This window comes from Antechinus flavipes, chromosome 5, assembly GCF_016432865.1.
Source record: "Antechinus flavipes isolate AdamAnt ecotype Samford, QLD, Australia chromosome 5, AdamAnt_v2, whole genome shotgun sequence".
NCBI classification, from domain to species: domain Eukaryota; kingdom Metazoa; phylum Chordata; class Mammalia; order Dasyuromorphia; family Dasyuridae; genus Antechinus; species Antechinus flavipes.
Window position 1 is genome coordinate 155,340,373 of NC_067402.1, and position 18,658 is coordinate 155,359,030.

The window sequence follows — 18,658 nt, forward strand, 5'->3', positions numbered from 1 at the left end:
ATCTCCTCATTTTACTATTTAATTCTACTTTTTATCTCATTTTGTTTATATGTTTCTCTGTATGGAAGGATGACACATATGTGTCAAGTACTGCCTCCCACAATGTGTATTTTACTCGCCTGCCTCATGGGCAAACATTGTTTACAAACAATAAAATGGACTTTGTTTGCAAAACATTAAAAGTCAGGTACTAATTGGCTATAAATGGTAGCCTTTAACTTGCCACATGTTCGTTGTCTTGGTGTTTAGGCTTTTAAACTTATTTATAATGATTATAGTCATAATGTTTCAAACTGGTCATGTGCCAGAACTACAGTCTTTTGGCACTTTGGCAAGACTTATAGTTTGATGAGTAATTCTCCAGAGCATTTGTACTAGAACAACATAATAACTACACAAACTGTATCAGCCCATATGTATGACCTTCCATATAAACAATTACTGTTGTCATTAATGTAATTTGCCATCTGATATTTATATGCAAATTATATCCTTAATGCTTTTTCCTCTATTCAACATAAAACTAATCTCACTTCTAAAATATGTGGGGTTGTATTACCTTTATGAGATCATTAAGCTGAATAATTAAGGAAATTATAAAATAAAATTATCAACAAAAGATTTCTACAATATATGCCCTAATCTGAATGTGAACAGTGTGACTTTACAGACATGACAGATAAGAATAAGTTTTTTAAATGAAACCAAATTACTTTTATAGAATCAGAATTTCAAAGAGCAAATAGAAATAAAGTTTGGGGATATTAAATAGAAACATTGTTATGAAAATATATACAAATAAGAATAAATAAATATATGTGTTCTCTTTCTACTTGATCCACAAAATATAATTTTACAACCTTTGTCCAATGTGGATATTCAGAAAGAGCAAAAATTTCATAGATTTGGGGCTGTATAGAACATTAAAAATATTATTTTGTGAGATCTAAAGTATTATTAATTATGAGTTATCATTATATTGTGGGTACCAATCAGGGCCAGTTTATCAGTGGGACACTTGAAATACTCTCCATAAATCAATAGATATGACTTCAGGCAAAATTTGTCTATGACTATCAATTTCAGGAATACCCAATATCACTGTGCATTTCCCCCTCTCCTTTATGATAGAAGAAAGTGAGATTCTCAATAGTGAGCAAGCACCATGGACAGCTAATAATTCAAGTTTCATCACTGAGGATTTGCTTAATATCAAATGGGGACCCAATAGTGACATGGTGATTCAATTCAACTTAACAAATGATCAAGCAGCTTACTAGTTACTGTATGGTGTTTGTTGCTGGCTTTAAGCATACAGCTAGCAATGTAAGAGAAATCACACTCCTCAATGAAAGGAAGATTCAACATTTTATGGTGCCTTTGACAGGAAAAGAGAGCAATTTGATACAGGCTGTACAAGTATTGGCCAGGTTATATGAATATACCCAAAGATTTGGGAAACATGTTCCTGAAGCTCAGGGTCTATCTTTTTATATCATCTTGAATGAAGTAATCAAAATGGGCATCTACATCTAGAGTCAGAAGAGAGTCAAGAAGTCAAATAGGCCAATGGATCCCAGCTTAAGAAGTGAGGTTCTAAATATTCCAATAGATCTGCAAGTATGAGAACATTTTCTGAAGCACCTTTCATCACAATGTTCCAGTTAGTTTAACTTAAAAATAGAAAATTTCCCAAAGTACTGTGGAATGCTATTGGGATTCTGATCTATTATACCAACAAATGTAAAGTAGGGGAAAGGAAATAAAAGGGGGAAGGGGACAAATTGAACATCACAATATAATTCCCTTGTATTTTAAATGTATGACAAATGAGAATAAGGTCAGTATGTAGTTGTTCTTCTTTCTAGTTCTCCAGTCCTCCTTTTTTATTCCTGATAGCAGGAAAAATAAGAGACTGGTTGCATGTTGTCCAAAAAAATTTTTTGGTAAGGATTGACTCTTACATAAGGGTCATACATGAAATTAAATTTATTAGGAAAAAATATGTATAGTAGTTTCCCCTCCCCACCTCCTTATCTGAGGTTTTGTTTTCCAATGATTAGAGAAAACCAGTGGTTTTCTCTAATCACTGGGGAATGAGGGAAATAGGAAGATAGCCAAGCACCCAAGAATGGAGAATGCTGGCACAGGTTTGAAGGATACATGGGGTGAAAGGGACAGATAGGAGATCTCCAAAAGGGATATTCATAGGACAGTGTAGGCAGAGAAAAAGAAAGATTTTCTCTCTTTGTGTAAGAGATCACAAGCCAAGCTGAGATGATAACAGTACATTCATTCTTTTGCTTTCACATCAAGGGTTTTTTTTCTTTTTTGGGGGAGGAGGAGAGGGCATGTTAGGGGAGGTAGATTGAGGAGTGAGAGAGGAGGGGCAGGAGCTGAGAGAGAAAGAAAAGTACTATACAGTAAAATTAACATCTTTTGTTTTTTGAAATGATGATTTCTTTCAGAATTTTGCAGAAATGTGACTTTACGTGAAACAAGAGTTAACTGCATAGGATTCCATACTATCCTTAGTTTCAGACCTCCACTTGGTACTCTTGGAACATATCCCTGCAGATAAGGGAGAACTATTAGAATAAGACCAATTATGCAAAATATTTAAATCATATTTAAAAACCTAGAACATTGTCAAAAGGGATTATAAATCTCTCCCTGATGTGTGGCCCTTCAGTCAAAACAATACAAACTGGTAACAAAGAGATAAACAAAGAAATAAAATAAAAGCAATTTCTTATGCTTACACATTCTCTATTGTTATTTACTCCACACTTTTTGAGGCTTCCCCTCTCCTAAAGAACTTCAAAATTTTATGCATTTGATCTTTTCTTCCTTCTCTTCCACCTCCTCTTCTTCTTTGGTCTTTCTTTTTCTTTTTCCTTCTTCCTTCTTTTGCTTCTTCTTCCTCTTCTTTTTCCTTCTTCCTCCTTTTTTTCTTCCTCTTCTTCTTCCTTCTTTTTCTTTTTCTTCTTCAATATTTTCTTCTCCTTTTCCTTCCTTTTCCTCTTCTTTGCTCTACATCTGTCTCTCTCTGTATCTGTTTCTCTGTGTGTCTCTCTGTCTTTGTCCCTGTCTCTCTCTTTGATCCTTCTCTCCCTCCATTCTTCTCTCTCCCTCCCTCCTTCCTTTCCTTCTCTCCATCTCTTGGAGGTTCTTTTCAGCTGAATTCAAATATGCCTAGGTCTTCCAACTTCTTAAGCAAATCTTACCTGACCATGCTGTTCTCTCAGGCTACTAACATATTTTCTTTCTATTTCACACTCAGGAAAAACTAGTCCTGTAAAATCCTCATTGCCACCCATTTGTGCCCAGTTCAGATTTCTGGCTCCTTTGCTAATCAGCTTCCTATATTGTCGCTCAACTGAAATAGATCTTCTCAAATTTAGCACTGTTGTATCATGATTCAATTTCTGTACTCTAAAAATATTTTTGCTTCTTGTCCTGTTTTTCTAATGTTTGTATGTATACAAATATGTACATATATACATATGGGCCTTGTATACATATATATGTGTATGCATACACACACTCTATATGTACCTATTATCAATAGGATTACTGATTTTACTTAGCAAGTCATAGAAGCAATAGTGAATCTACTAAATCTTCAAATATTTTATATACATATATTAATATTGGTGTGTGCAAAGCAAAAAAAATAAACATGATGGTTATGATATAGATATTTGTATCTAAAATACTATGACAAAATTGATCCTCTTCCCCCAAAATGTTTTTTTTTAATTGAGAGGATTCTTTATATATTAAAATGCAAGCCCATCATATTCCAGTAATCAAAAAATGAATCATAATCTGTCAGTGACCATATAAAAACAAACTCTAATTTAGCAAGAAAAGAAAAGCAAAAGAAAACAATTCTGAAGATTCTATTTACATCCTGAAAAGTGGCAGCAAAGAGTGGTACAATTTATGAGTTGTCCCAATTATTCTGGGAAAGAGTTTGAAATTGATCTAGAAAAGTATCTAACTTCTTTGTCATCCTAACTTGTTTGTAATCAATCAAGTTCTTTACTCATTTGCAAACAGATATTCTTCAAATGAATAGTTCTAGTGTTCCCTTTGAGGAGATGTCTATAGAATATGATGTAATGAAATGAGAACTGTTTTAAATTTTAAAAAACATTCTGAACTTAACTACAAAAAATGACTTTTCTTGACTGTACAATTGGAGAAGTCTTTTAAGCTCTCAGAACCTCAGTTTCCTTATCTTATACTTATAGAAAAGTAGATGGTGAAATCATGAAGACTCATTTCCTTGAGTTCAAACCCATCTTTAGAAACTTACCTAATGTATGAGCCTGAGCAAGTCATTTAACCCTATTTGCCTCAGTTTCATATAAATGATCTGGATGAGGAAATGGCAAACCACTCTAGTAATCTTTGTCAAGAAAACACTAAATGAGGTCACAAAAAAACAGACACAACTGAAAATGACTGAACAATAGTAACAACAAATTAATACTTATAATGCCTTTATAATAGATTGTTGTGAAGATCGAAGGGTTTTGTAGCTATAACCAATTATTATTAAATTATTAAAATATGTCTAATTTTTAAATAGTTGCCATTAATGCCATATGGTTAAGATCTGCCCTCATAGCTTCAATGAATTTTTTGATACACAATGAATTTTAGATATATGTTAGATGAACATTTTACAAATCTATTTTTATAGTCCACACTCTAGTATTAAAAAGGAATTCCCAGAGTAGATAAAATTTAAGTGTGACTATTCTGTTTCCAAGAAATAAAATCTGGGTGCTGAAACCAGGCAGCTCCTGAAAATAGGTGTGACAAAAAAAGTTTATAGTCAGAAACTATGAAAAAGAAGGTGAAACTGGCTATTTTCCATCTTTAAATATATACCTGCTATGCCCCTTAACTTCACTCTGGAATTAGATTGTAATATAGAAGGCAAAAAGACCAATCTTGGTTCATAGAAAAAGTACATTATGGAGGCCTTAAAAGTTGTTTGTTTGTTGTTACTGATTTTTTCATCACATTCTATACAATATTTTTATGAGGTAAATAATGCTAATACTCATTATTCCCATTTTATAGATGAGGAAATTTAACTAAAAAAAAGTTAAATTGGACTGGAAATGCAGATCCTCTGATTCTACATCTAGTGCTAATTGTCTTACATCATATTACAAACATATTTCTAGCTTTAGTTTAGATTGGGAGGAAATGAGGTGAGTCATGAATGAAATCACTTTTTTTCAGATAAAAAAAGGGCACATTGCAGGCATTAAGAAGTAGTAATTTCTCTGGCTATATTTCATTCCCTTCCATCTGGAAAGGTAACTAGTATGGCTATTTCCATGGTATCAGGATCCACTAAGTGTGAGAGGCCTTGAGTATATATGGCTGGGACCTATATAGGTCTGTTCTGAAACCTGTGCCACCAAGACTGAAACTACTCAGGTTTTGTGGAGGAGAAAGACAGAGAAACTGTGTCCACACAACACTGTGCCTATCCATATCACATGATCTTTTGTATTTGTATTTCATTCTTTAATAGATATTAATGATTTCCTCATTATGCTTACTCCATATCAAAACTTATTCATGTCTTCTTCTATGTGATTTTTTAATCCCATCCTTAAAATCCCTCCATTAAGGGAAGTGGATATCTTCAACAAAGAGAAGATCTAATTCAGTTCCAATTGATCAATGATGGACAGAATCAGCTACACCCAGAGAAGGAACACTAGGAAATGAGTGTGAACTGTCGACATTTTTGTTTTTCTTTTCAGGTTATTTTTACCTTCTGAATCCAATTCTTCCTGTGCAACAAGAGAACTCTTTGGTTCGGCACACATATATTGTATCTAGAATATACTATAACATATTTAACATGTATAAGCTGCTTGCCATCTAGGGGAAGGGGTGGAGGGAGGGAAGGGAAAAGTTGGAACAGAAGTGAATGCAAGGAATAATGCTGTAAAAAATTACCCATGCATATGTGCTGTCAATAAAAAGTTATAATAAAAAAAATCCCTCCATTAAGTAAGGACATACCTACTTGGAGGAATTTCTCCAGGTATTTTCTTATACCATAGTTGTAAATGTTTTACTTTTTACCTCTGATTTGGGAGGATATATTTTAAAATAAAATCTTTCCTAACAAAACAACCAAATCCACCAACATCCATTGCCTTTCACAGTAAAACTGAACAAGGCATGAATGTCACAAGGCAGCTTTAAAAGAGAAGAAAAAAACAAAAGGGATCAAAAAAGAAAGGGATCAAAAATTCAGGAAAAGTTTTCAAATGGATCTGATAGTTCACTGTGTGATTCTTATTCAATTCAATTCAACTAAAAAAATCATTTACTAAGTGCCTTCCATGTGCCAGTTATTTTACTAGGTCTTAGAAATACAAAGAAAATAATCAAACAGCATCTGCCCTCAAAAAGCTTACATTATTTTGAAGAAAGAACAACATATACATAGAAAACTAATTAAAAATTATATGTAGAGTCATATCTGTAGTAAGCACTATTAGCAATTAGGAGAATCAGAATAAATTTCCAGTAGGAAATTGTTATGAACCAAGCTCTGAAGGAAGAGAAGATATTCTGAGGTAGAGCTAGGGAAGGAATGCAATCCATGAATGGGAGAGGATGTCAGAAGGCACAGAAACAGGAAGACTAGCACCATGTAATCTGATCACCTTTAAAAAATTATTTTATTTTTAATCTTTTTTTTTTTTTGCTTTTTTGAAAGAGTGACTCTGATACATTCTAGCAGTATTACTATCATGAGCAAGACACTTAATGTCTTAATGCCATAGGCTATGCTTTATGGGTATGAGCCCATGTCTTCATTAATGGAAGGGTTTCCATAGTAGGAATTTCATAACTTGATGAAATCACAGGTTCATGTATCATATATAGATAAATAGATAAATATAAATAAATAGATACGATATATATACACACACATTTGCTATTTAAAATATATCAATTCATTCCTCCTATTGTCTATCTCATTTATTAATTATAATCCTTCTTAGTAAATGACCTGTGGCCTCATTTCCAAAATATATAGAGAACTGACTCAAATTTATAAAAAATCAAGCCATTCTCCAATTGATAAATGGTCAAAGGATATGAACAGACAATTTTCAGATGAAGAAATTGAAACTATTACCACTCACATGAAAGAGTGTTCCAAATCACTATTGATCAGAGAAATGCAAATTAAGACAACTCTGAGATATCACTACACTCCTGTCAGATTGGCTAAGATGACAGGAAAAAACAATGATGAATGTTGGAGGGGATGCGGGAAAACGGGGACATTGATGCATTGTTGGTGGAGTTGTGAACGAATCCAGCCATTCTGGAGAGCGATCTGGAATTATGCCCAAAAAGTTATCAAACTGTGCATACCCTTTGATCCAACAGTGTTTCTATTGGGCTTATACCCCAAAGAGATACTAAAAAAGGGAAGGGGACCTGTATGTGCCAAAATGTTTGTAGCAGCCCTGTTTGTAGTGGCTAGAAACTGGAAAATGAATGGATGCCCATCAATTGGAGAATGGCTGGGTAAATTGTGGTATATGAATGTTATGGAATATTATTGCTCTGTAAGGAATGACCAGCAGGATGAATACAGAGAGGCTTGGAGAGACCTACATGGACTGATGCTAAGTGAGATGAGCAGAACCAGGAGATCATTATACACTTCGACATCGATATTGTATGAGGATGTATTCTGATGGAAGTGGATTTCTCTGACAAAGAGACTTAACTGAGTTTCATTGGAGAAATGATGGACAGAAACAGCTACACCCAAAGAAGGAATACTGGGAAATGAATGTGAACTATTTGCATTTTTGATTTTCTTCCCGAGTTATTTTTACCTTCTGAATCCAATTCTCCCTGTGCAACAAGAGAACTGTTTGGTTCTGCAAATATGTATTGTATCTAGGATATACTGCAACATGTTTAGCATATATAGGACTGCTTGCCATCCTGGGGGGGGGGGGGGAGGAGGGAGGGAGGGGAAAAAACGAAACATAAGTGATTGCAAGGGATAATGTCGTGTAGAAATTATCCTGGCATGGATTCTGTCAATGCGAAGTTATTATTAAATAAAATAAAATTTATTATAAAAAAAAAAAAAAAAAAAAAAAAAAAAAGTAAATGACCTGTGAAAAGGTCATCTATGCAGTTATTTTAAGAAAAAAAGTTAAACTTTCAATTTAATAGTCAGAGTCATGTCCCATTATTTAAATTTATTGAAAGCCAAGAGCAGTCCTCTATTTAAATTTTGTTTTGTTTTAAGAATTACTTGAAAAAAATACATTTCTTACAATAAAGGTTCACAATAGAAACACTTCCAAACAATTATTAGGTGAGTTAGGCATATTTCCTTTTCAATCATGTATAACCTTTGAAATCTAAATATATTTTAAAGTAATTCAAGCTCTTTTACTATGTTTCTCAAGAGTATGCTTGCCGTGCTCAATTTACTTACATTTTTTATAAATCACTCAATTCACCATATAAACACATTTATGATTAATTTTATGCATGTACACAGGTTAACTTCATGTTGTTCAGATTTAATGCCAAAACAAATTCTTCCAGTTATGAAATAGAAAGGAATTTGCTTAAATAGTATAAAGAAAACTGCTTCCCAAGTTGGGAACTTGTTGACCTTTTAGGAAATCTGATCTTGCTCCAATAACTTAATGCAATTTCACAGCCCTTTGCGAAAACTTTTTGAAATAATGAAAAATATAAAAACAATTACAATAAAAGAAGCATATGGAAAAATGTTTTCTGCTCACAACCATTTTTAAGCATCATTTTGTTTGTTACTTGAAAGTTATGATTCATCATTCAAATGGGTTTGCATAATGACAGATATAGAATATGTTAAAAAATGAAAGTGAAGGTAGCTTAAGAGCTATCCTGATATTCAAGACAATATGAAAATATCTAGAGATGGGATTGTAGCACACTGCTGGTACATTCTCAGGAGGCTCTATGAGAAAACATGAAGGGAAATCATGCAGGATGAGGAACAAATGGAATGCTATTTGCACAAATTAAAAGATTATTTCTACTTATGAAATCACAGGTCCATTTCAGCAATGAAACTGAAAAATCATTTTCGTGTATATTCTTCTGATGAAATTGTATCTCTAATCAGATATAAAGCCAAGATGGGGGAGGAAGTAAAGGGAGGGATTGAGTTCTCCCTCAAATTCCTCCAAATACTTTTAAATAACAACTATAAAAATTTTAGAGCTTTGGAACCCACAAAAATGGAGTCAAATAATTTTCCAGCCAAAGACAACTTAAAAGATTAGCAAAAAAGTTCTGATAATAGATCCAGGAGAGACAATTTTAAATTTTTTGTTCTACCTAAAACCACGATTAAAAAAAGAGCATCATCATAATTTTTCAAGAAATTATCAAAGAAAACTATCCTAATATTCTGGAACTAGAGGTTAAAGTAGAAATTGAAAGAATCTACCCATCATCTCCTAAAAGAAATCCCAAGATGAAGATTTAGGATTATAGATAAATTCTGGACCTCCCAGATCAAGAAGAAAATATTGTAAGCATCCACAAAGAAACAATTCAAGTGCACAATCAAGACAACACAAGGTTTAGCAGCTTCTATATTAAAGGATCAGAGGGCTTGGAAGAAGACCAATGGATCTAGGATTATAACCAAAATTCACCTATCTAGTCAATCTAAATTTAATCATTAAGGGGGAAATGTAGACAGTCAATGAAATAGAGGATTGTCAAGCATTTGTGATGCAAAGACCAGAGTGGAATAGAAAATTTGACTTTCAAATATAGGACACAACAGAAGCATAAGGAAATAATAGAAAAGGGAAATCATTAAGTACTTAATAAGGTTAATTTCTTTACTATTCCTACATGGGAGGATATAACTTGTAACTCATAAGAATATTCTCATTATTAGGGCGATTACAAGGAGTATGTATAGACAGAGAGCACAGGTGTGAATTAAATATGAAGGGATGATATCTAAAAAAAACTAAATAAAGGCATGAGAGAGGAATGTGTAAGAAAAAGTAAAAGGGAGAGATGGAATGATGTAAATTAGAAAGCTCTAGAAGTAGAGTCAAAATGACAGAGTAAAGTCAGGAAATTTCATGAGCTTTCACTTAGCATCAGTTCATGTAAGTCTTTCCAAGCCTCTCTGTATTCATCCTGCTGGTCATTTCTTACAGAACAATAATATTCCATAACATCCATATACCACAATTTACTTAGCCATAATCCATTAATGGGCATCCATTCATTTTCCAGTTTCTAGCCACTACAAACAGGGCTGCCACAAACATTTTTGCACATACAGGTCTCTTTCCCTTCTTTAATATTTCTTTGGGTTACAAGTCTAGTAGTATAACACTGCTGGATCAAGGGTATGCACAGTTTGATAACTTTTTGAGTATATTTCCAAATTGCTCTCCAGAATGGTTGGATCCGTTTGTAACTCCACCAACAATGTATCAGTGTCCCAGTTTTCCCACATGCCCTCCAACATTTGTCATTATCTTTTCCTGTCATCTTAGCCAATCGGACAGGTATGTAGTGGTATCTCACAGTTGTCTTAATTTGCATTTCTCTGATTAATAATGTTTTGGAGCACCTTTTCATATGACTAGAAATAGTTTCAATTTCATAATCCAAAAATTGTCTTTGACTATTCATCAATTGGAGAATGGCTTCATTTCTTATAAATTAGTGTCAATTCTCTATATATTTTGAAAATGAGGCCTTTATCAGAACCTTTAACTATTAAAAATGTTTTCCCAGTTTATTGCTTCCCTTTTCATCTTATCTGCATTAATTTTGTTGGTACAAAAGCTTTTTAACTTGATATAATCAAAAATTTTAATTTTGTGATTAATAATGATCTCTAGTTCTTCTTTGGTCACACACTCCTTCTGCCTCCACAGGTCTGAGAGGTAAACTTTCCTATGTTCTTCTAATTTATTTATAATCTCATTCTTTATGCCTAACTCATGAACCCATTTTGATCTTATCTTGGTGTATAGTATTAAGTGTGGGTCAATGCCTAGTTTCTGCCATATTAATTTCCAATTTTCCCAGAAGTTTTTGTCAAATAGTGAATTCTTATCTCCAAAGTTGTGGTCTTTGGGTTTGTCAAACACTAGATTGCTATAGTTATTGACTATTTTGTCCTATGAACCTAACCTATTCCACTGATCAACTAGTCTATTTCTTAGCCAATACCAAATAATCTTGGTGACACTGCTTTCTAATATAGTTTCAGATCAGGTACAGCTAGACCACCTTCATTTGATTTTTTTTCATTAGTTTCCTTGAAATTATTTTTTAAATTATTTTTTTATGTTTTCAAATAACTTTTTATTAACAGTCCCTTGAAATTCTTGACCTTTTGTTCTTCCAGATGAATTTTGTTGTTATTTTTTCTAGGTCACTAAAATAGTTTTTTGGGAGTCTGATTTGTATAGCACTAAACAAATAGATTAGTTTGGATAGTATTGTCATTTTTATTATATTAGTTTTAACTATCTAAGTGCACTTAACATCCAATTGTTAGGTGTGACTTTATTTGGGTGGAAAGTGTTTTGTAGTTTTGCTCATATAGTTCCTGACTTTCCTTTGGCAGATAGATTCCCAAATATTTTATGCTATCAACAGTTACTTTAAATAAAATTTATCTTTGTATGTCTTGTTGGATTTCATTAGTGATTTATAAAAATGCTGAGTATTTATGTGCGTTTATTTTGTATCCTGCAACTTTGCTAAAATTGTGAATTATTTCTGATAGCTTTTTAGTAGAATTTCTAGAGTTCTCTAAGTATACCATCATATCTTCTGCAAAGAGTGATCATTTGTTTTCCTCTTTACCTGCTCTAATTTCTTTAATCTCTTTTTCATCTCTTATTGCCGAAGCTAGCATTTCTAATACAATATTGAATAGTAATAGTGATAGTGGGCAACCTTGTTTCACTCCTATTCTCTTTCAGTATAGAAGCTATCTATAGTTATTGTCTGCTTTGCCTTTTTACTCATTTTTACAAAAAAAAAAAAAAAAAAAGTTGCAGTATGCTTTTGGTGCAATGCAGGGTTACTGAGCTTCCTCAACAGACAACAGGAAGTAGCAATGAAGCAGCAGTGGGACAGCAATAATTATACTGGGATCAGTGTCTGTGCTGGGATCAGCAGTTGCACACTGAGAGCATGCTGAGTCCCTCCTGGTGGGTGTGGTCAGGTCCCTAAAGACTCTAGGATTTGGGGGTTATAGTCTTTAACCTTTGTGTTTATAGCTTCTCTGCTGATCTACTGGTTTGCTGCCAGGGCAGAGTAAGCAAAACTGTGGTAGAATTCTCCCCACAGATTTTCTGCAGGTGAAGACCACACCCTGCTAACCTCCAGTCAGCTCAGTGTGAGCTGTTTTCCATGCTCTTACTGCCTATCTGCCTGATTCTGCTTGGCCTAGCCCTGTTTTGTCTCCATTTGAGCAAAAACAGACCATTTCTAGTGAATTTTGAGATTATCTTTTGTTGGTAATGTGTTGTATTCCCAATATTCATGGGTTTTGACAGTCAAGCACTAATTCCGAGGCTGAGTTTTGTAAAAATAGATTGAGGATAAAGGAGAACTCAGAAAGACATATATGTCCTCTTCACCATCTTGGCTCTGCCCCTCAAGGTATCCTTTTAAATTTTTTCTTTTTCTTGAGGGTTTTTTTTTTTTTTGTGGGGAGGACTAGAGATGATTTATATTTCCTTTAACAATAAAATTTTTATGGAGATGTTTTGCATAATTTCACATATAACTTCTTAATGGGAGTGTGAAGAAGGCTGATGGGATAGAAATTTGAACTCCACATTTTAGAAACAAATGTTAAACATTGTTTTATATATTTTACATGAATAAAATAAAATATTAAATAAAATAGCACAGAATAAAAGAATAAAAAGAATAAAAGAAATTATATTCATAATTCAAAGAATTCTCACATAATACTCTGGGAACTTAGGCAATTTTGCCTCAAAGCTATTCCCAGAAGTCATGTTTAATGTTATCTAAGTAAAGATAAAAGTGCAAGTTATTGTGAGCTTGCTAATTTGCAAATGAAGAAAAGAATCAGCTAGAAATTGTAGAGATGAGTCAACTTATCAAGAAGTCAAAAATTTGACAAATGTCAACATTTTCTTATTTAAGCAAACAAATTATATTCTCTTAACAGCATATAATGCTTTGCAATTCTATTCAGCCTCTGTCTTATATGGGAGGTGCAAAGGTTAAAAAATTATACAATCTGTGTCCCCTCAACAAAGTTTACATTCTATTAGGGGAAGGGTGGAAGTAAGAAGTTTTGACATGAGGTAATGTTTTCTGATTAGTAGTATCTATGAAAATTATTGACGACTATCAAATATGTTGCAAAGAGAATTGCTCAACAGTATTCAATACCTCAGAGATATCAAAGAAAAAAAAAAGATGGTGGAAAAGCAATTCAATTAGTTTAGATAGGGGTTTATAAATATGCTTTAAAAAGCAATTTAATTTGAGAAGTGGAAGTGTGGAAATGGAAGTACATTTCAAGGAATGAAAAAAAAAAAAAAAGAACAGTAGAGAGAAATGAAAACCACACATATCCATAGAACATTGAAGCAGCTTGGTGGAAAAAAGAATGAAAAACCTAAGTTTTAGATATAATGAATATCGAGTTTCTTTCCTTCCTTCCTTCTTTCCTTCCTTCCTTCCTTCCTTCCTTCCTTCCTTCCTTCCTTCCTTCCTTCCTTCCTTCCTTCCTTCCTTCTTCCTTCCTTCCTTCCTTCTTTCTTTTTTCTTTCCTTCCTTCCTTCCTTCCTTCCTTCCTTCCTTCCTTCCTTCCTTCCTTCCTTCCTTCCTTCCTTTTTTAACAATAGAAGAGAACTGGGCATGTTTGAGGGAAGAACTAATGTTTTAAATTAAAAAAGTAATAATAAATACTAACTTTACATTAGGCATTCTGCTAGGCACTAAGATAAAAGTATAAAAATAAAGCAGCCCCATGTCATTCAAGAATATTAGAATTTGCATTCTAATAGGAAGATACAACACACATAAAGGAGTAGGACCAAGAAAGTGGGGCCAAGTTAGTCACAGGAAGTATAAATAGAATCATAGAGCTAATTGTTTGTAATATCTTTTTTTTTTTAATTCCCCCAATGGTATCATTAAAATGGTTACTTTTTCTAGAGCAAGAGAGAAAAAATAGTTGGGAAAGGAGAGGAGATAGGAGTAGGAAAGATAGTAACATGACTACAGTGGATAGATAAAAGTTTCCTGGAAAATGACTGAATGAGATATGAAGTTTAATCTATAGCCAAATAGATATGCTAGGTTAGATGAATTTTTACTCATCTCAGAAATCAATATAGCTAGTGAGAGAAGCTACTGTGAAGGAGAAACTGGAGATGCTTTTAAAAAAGGAATGGGATAATTATATAAAGACACAATATATAACAAGGGAAAAAAAATCCGTCTCAATTTATCTCCATATTGTATAAGAAAGCAATTCTGTGGAATAAAATTTCAAGATTGTCGGTTTAATTCTACACACTGCAAATGTAGATATAATCTATTAGTTATGATATATGATTGTGATGGAATACTACTGTGCTACAAGAAATGATGAGCTCAACAATATTACAAAAATATGGATAGGCTTGCATGAAATAATGAAAAGTGAAGTGAGCAAAACTAAGAAAATAATACCAATATTATTTCAAGAACAAATGTGAGAAAATAATTCATTTTTGACTATTATAGATACCCAAATTAACTATAATGGACATATGAAGGGAGATACTATCTACATCCAGAGGAAGAATTGATAAATAGAAGTATATATAAAATAATTTTACATTTATATTTGTGTCTAATGGTAGCCATCTCTAGGACAGGGAAGGGGTGGAAAGAAAAAAATAGAAAAAAAGAAATTTACATAACTATATTACATATTTAAGAGAAATAACAATTTGTACATAAAAGATTTGCAGTTTTAAATGTCAATCATTTTTTCATATACGATGTTACAGAAATATTTATTTTATTCTATAAATTAAAATTAAATTAATTTTTAAAAATTAACATTTTCCTTAACATTAAAGAGTTTTTCTCATAAAACTTGCAATTTGTTATGTCAATTTCCTGAGTCTTTAATTAATTTTGATTTAGAATTCAAATCTTCCAGGTCCATCAAGAGCTATCTAATTTCAGTCAGGCATTTTTTACAAGGTTAGTATTAAGTTCATATGTTCATATTTATTTAGATGTCATTAATCCACTATTGAAATTGAAAAAATCCAATGAGGTTGCTAATAACTCAACGTATTCTACACATATGTCTCAGGACAGAGGGTGTGGTAATCAGGAGGGATGTCATGCAAGGAGAATGCCAAATGCATGAGTTAGAAGCTTCTGGGGATACAGATGGGACAAGGATTTGCTGCAAATGCATTTGAGATGCTTTCCAAAATCATCTTAGATACAATTGTTGGCTAACAACATTTCATAAAATAATTATTTCCCAAATTGCTAAAAGATGACAAAAGAATAATAAGTTAGCATAATAAAATGAATGGAATGTTTTAAGGTTTGCTTTAGAAATAAATCATTTGGATCATAAAAAAGGGAGAAAAGGACTCATATGTACAAAAAATAATTATTGCAGTTCTTTTTTGTAGTGGCAAAGAATTGAAAATTGAGGGAATGCCCATCAATTGGAGAGTAGTAAGTGGTATTATATGAATATAATAAACAGGTAGATTTCAGAAAAAGCCTGGAAATTAATACATGAACTGATACTGAGTGAAATGAGAAGAACCAGCAACACTGTGTGACCATCAACTATGATAAACTTAGCTCTTCTCAGCAATATAGTGTTCTAAAACAATTCCAAAGGACTCATGATAGAAAATGGTATCCATATCCAGAGAAAGAACTGATAGAGTTTGAACATAGATCAAAGCATAATATTTTCACTTTTTTCTTATTCTTTTTTTCTTTCTTACTTTTCCCTTAAATTTTGATTTTTCTTTCACAATATACATGTGGAAATATGTTTAATATGACTGTATGTTTAACCTATATCAGATTGTATGCTGTTTTGGGGAGGGAAGGAGAAAAATCCAAAACAATATAAAAACGAATATTGAAAACTATCATACATGGAATTGGAAAAAAATAAGATATTACTTACCTATTTTTTAAAAAAGAGAATCATTACATTTGATTCTTACAACAATACTAGAAGGTAGGTGTTATTGTGTTTATTATCAGATGAGGAAAATGAGGCATTATGGGTTGTGACTTACTCATGGCCATATAGCTAATAAGAGTCTGAGGCTGGACCTGAACTCAGTTCTTCCTGGCTCCAAATCCAACATTCCATCCCCTGTACCCCCTGACTACCTGAATAGAACACAAAAAAGACTTATACATTTTTTTTTCTCTAAAAACAGATCTTGATATTGCCATACCTCTCTATAGCCTTCACTGACTCGATCCAGGTTGAGGGAATACACCAGATCCCTGCCTCCCACAAACAGTCGTTCTTGATATTCATCCAGCAACATCACCCGGAGGTCGAGAAATCCAAAAGGACTATGAAAGATTGATGTCCTATTTAAATCCCAGAGCTCTGAAATACAACCAGGATATTTATGATAAATACAAAAGAAAAAAAGCAAGCCCCATGTTTATTCATTTCTTTTAAAACTTTTGGCTTCTTCTTCTTCTTCTTTTTTTTTTTTTTTTTGGCATTTAAGGAACTTGATAGGTAAAAGTTGCTTTTTTTTATTATAGCTTTTTATTGACAAAACATATGCATGAGTAATTTTTCAATATTGACCCTTGCAAAAACTTCTCTTCCAATTTTTCCCCTCCTTCCCTCCACCCCTTCTCCTGGATGGCAGGTAGTTCCATACATGTTAAATATGTTAAAATATATATTAAATACAATATATGTATATATATATATTTATACAGTTATCTTGCTGCACAAGAAAAATCGGATTTAGAAAGAAGGTAAAAATAACCCGGAAGAAAAACAAAAATGCAAGCAAACAATAAGAGAAAGAGTGTAAATGCTATATTGTTGTTTGGGGAGGGAAGGAGAAAAATCCAAAACAATATAAAAACTCATTTCCAGGTGTTCTGTCACTGGGTGTAGCTGGTTCTATTCATTACAGAGCAATTGAAACTGATTTGGATCCTCTCATTGCTGAAGAGAGCCATGTCCATCAGAATTGATCCTCATACAATATTGTTGTTGAAGTGTATAATGATCTCCTGGTTCTGCTCATTTCACTTAGCATCAGTTCATGTAATTCTCGCCAGTCCTCTCTGTATTCATCCTGCTGATCATTTCTTACAGAACAATAATATTCTGTAACATTCATATACAACAATTTACTCAGCCATTCTCCAATTGATGGGCATCCATTTGATTGATAGTTTCTAGCCACCACAAGAAGGGCTGCCATAAACATTTTTGCACTAAAAATTGCTTTTGACAAAGAGATATAGATATAGGTGAAGATATCTATCCTTTAAATTATAAACTAAAAGTATTTATCCATCCAACTATTGACATACAAATTATTTATTTAAGTACATGGTACACCTGGGAATAGTTTTCAAACATGTACAATAAAATAAAAAGAAGAGAACAAAACTTATATATTTAAATTTTAAGGTAAGAAAAATGGTCTCTGTTTACAAACAGAGAAAGGTAGGGGAATCATTTGTTACAGTAAAGAAAAAAGAGAACATGAATCAATAGAAAAATTATTCAGTAGTTCTCCATTTTCCAGCCAGAAACTCCAGCTCATGGCAGACCTCTCCAAAGAGGTACCCATAGTTCCAGATTTTAAAAAAATTGTGAAAAGTCCTGTGAATTATGGTTCTGAAAGCCAAATTTATATTTGGATTGTACTAAGTCTGGAAACTATCATAATTGCTAATACAATGAGGTAAAGTTCAGCATGTTAATCACCAATGAAAAAGGAGAAGGATTTCTATTTTCTACCCCCTTGGTGACTGTGTTCAATTCTGGTTAGTATTAGTAGTGGATTGGGTACCTGGAACAGTGCCTACAAAACAGTTATGAATATAACTGTATATTGTGTGTGTGTGTGTGTGTGTGTGTGTGTGTGTGTGTAGGTGGCACATATTAACATAGTGACTTTAGACACCTGGGTAAAGGGACCTTTAACCATTTTTGAAATGTTATCAAAAAGCAATCCATTTCTAAAGCCAAAGCCTTTTGTTGTTTTTGTCACAGCTACCTTTTTTTTTTTTTTTAAAGTTTCTTGTTTCTATTGTACTACCTCAGCATTTAAAGAGGCCGAGGAATGAGACCTAAGAGCTTGTGCACTGTTTGAGAAAGGATACAAAAGATTTTTTTTTTCATCCCCAGAACAAAGAAACCTTAACACATTGGTGGTTTTTCTAAGCTGTCAAATAGGAAGGCGGTGATTACTTATGCTGACAAATTGTATAAGTCATTTTTATTTAACATTTTTCCTGAGATTCATTAGATTAAGTGGAGATTTAGTTTTCATTCATC

General features: G+C 32.9%; 1 protein-coding gene across 1 annotated transcript in view; it reads right to left on the reverse strand.

Moving 5' to 3' along the window:
• The window catches only part of SEMA3E (semaphorin 3E), a 140,950-nt gene extending 123,476 nt beyond the window's left edge, over positions 1-17,474 (reverse strand). Inside the window, exon 1 of the mRNA XM_052000886.1 lies at positions 16,569-17,474. Coding sequence (XP_051856846.1) covers positions 16,569-16,664 — 96 coding nt within the window. The 5' untranslated portion in view covers positions 16,665-17,474. The remainder of the gene's footprint in view (positions 1-16,568) is intronic.
• Positions 17,475-18,658: the final 1,184 nt, after the last annotated feature.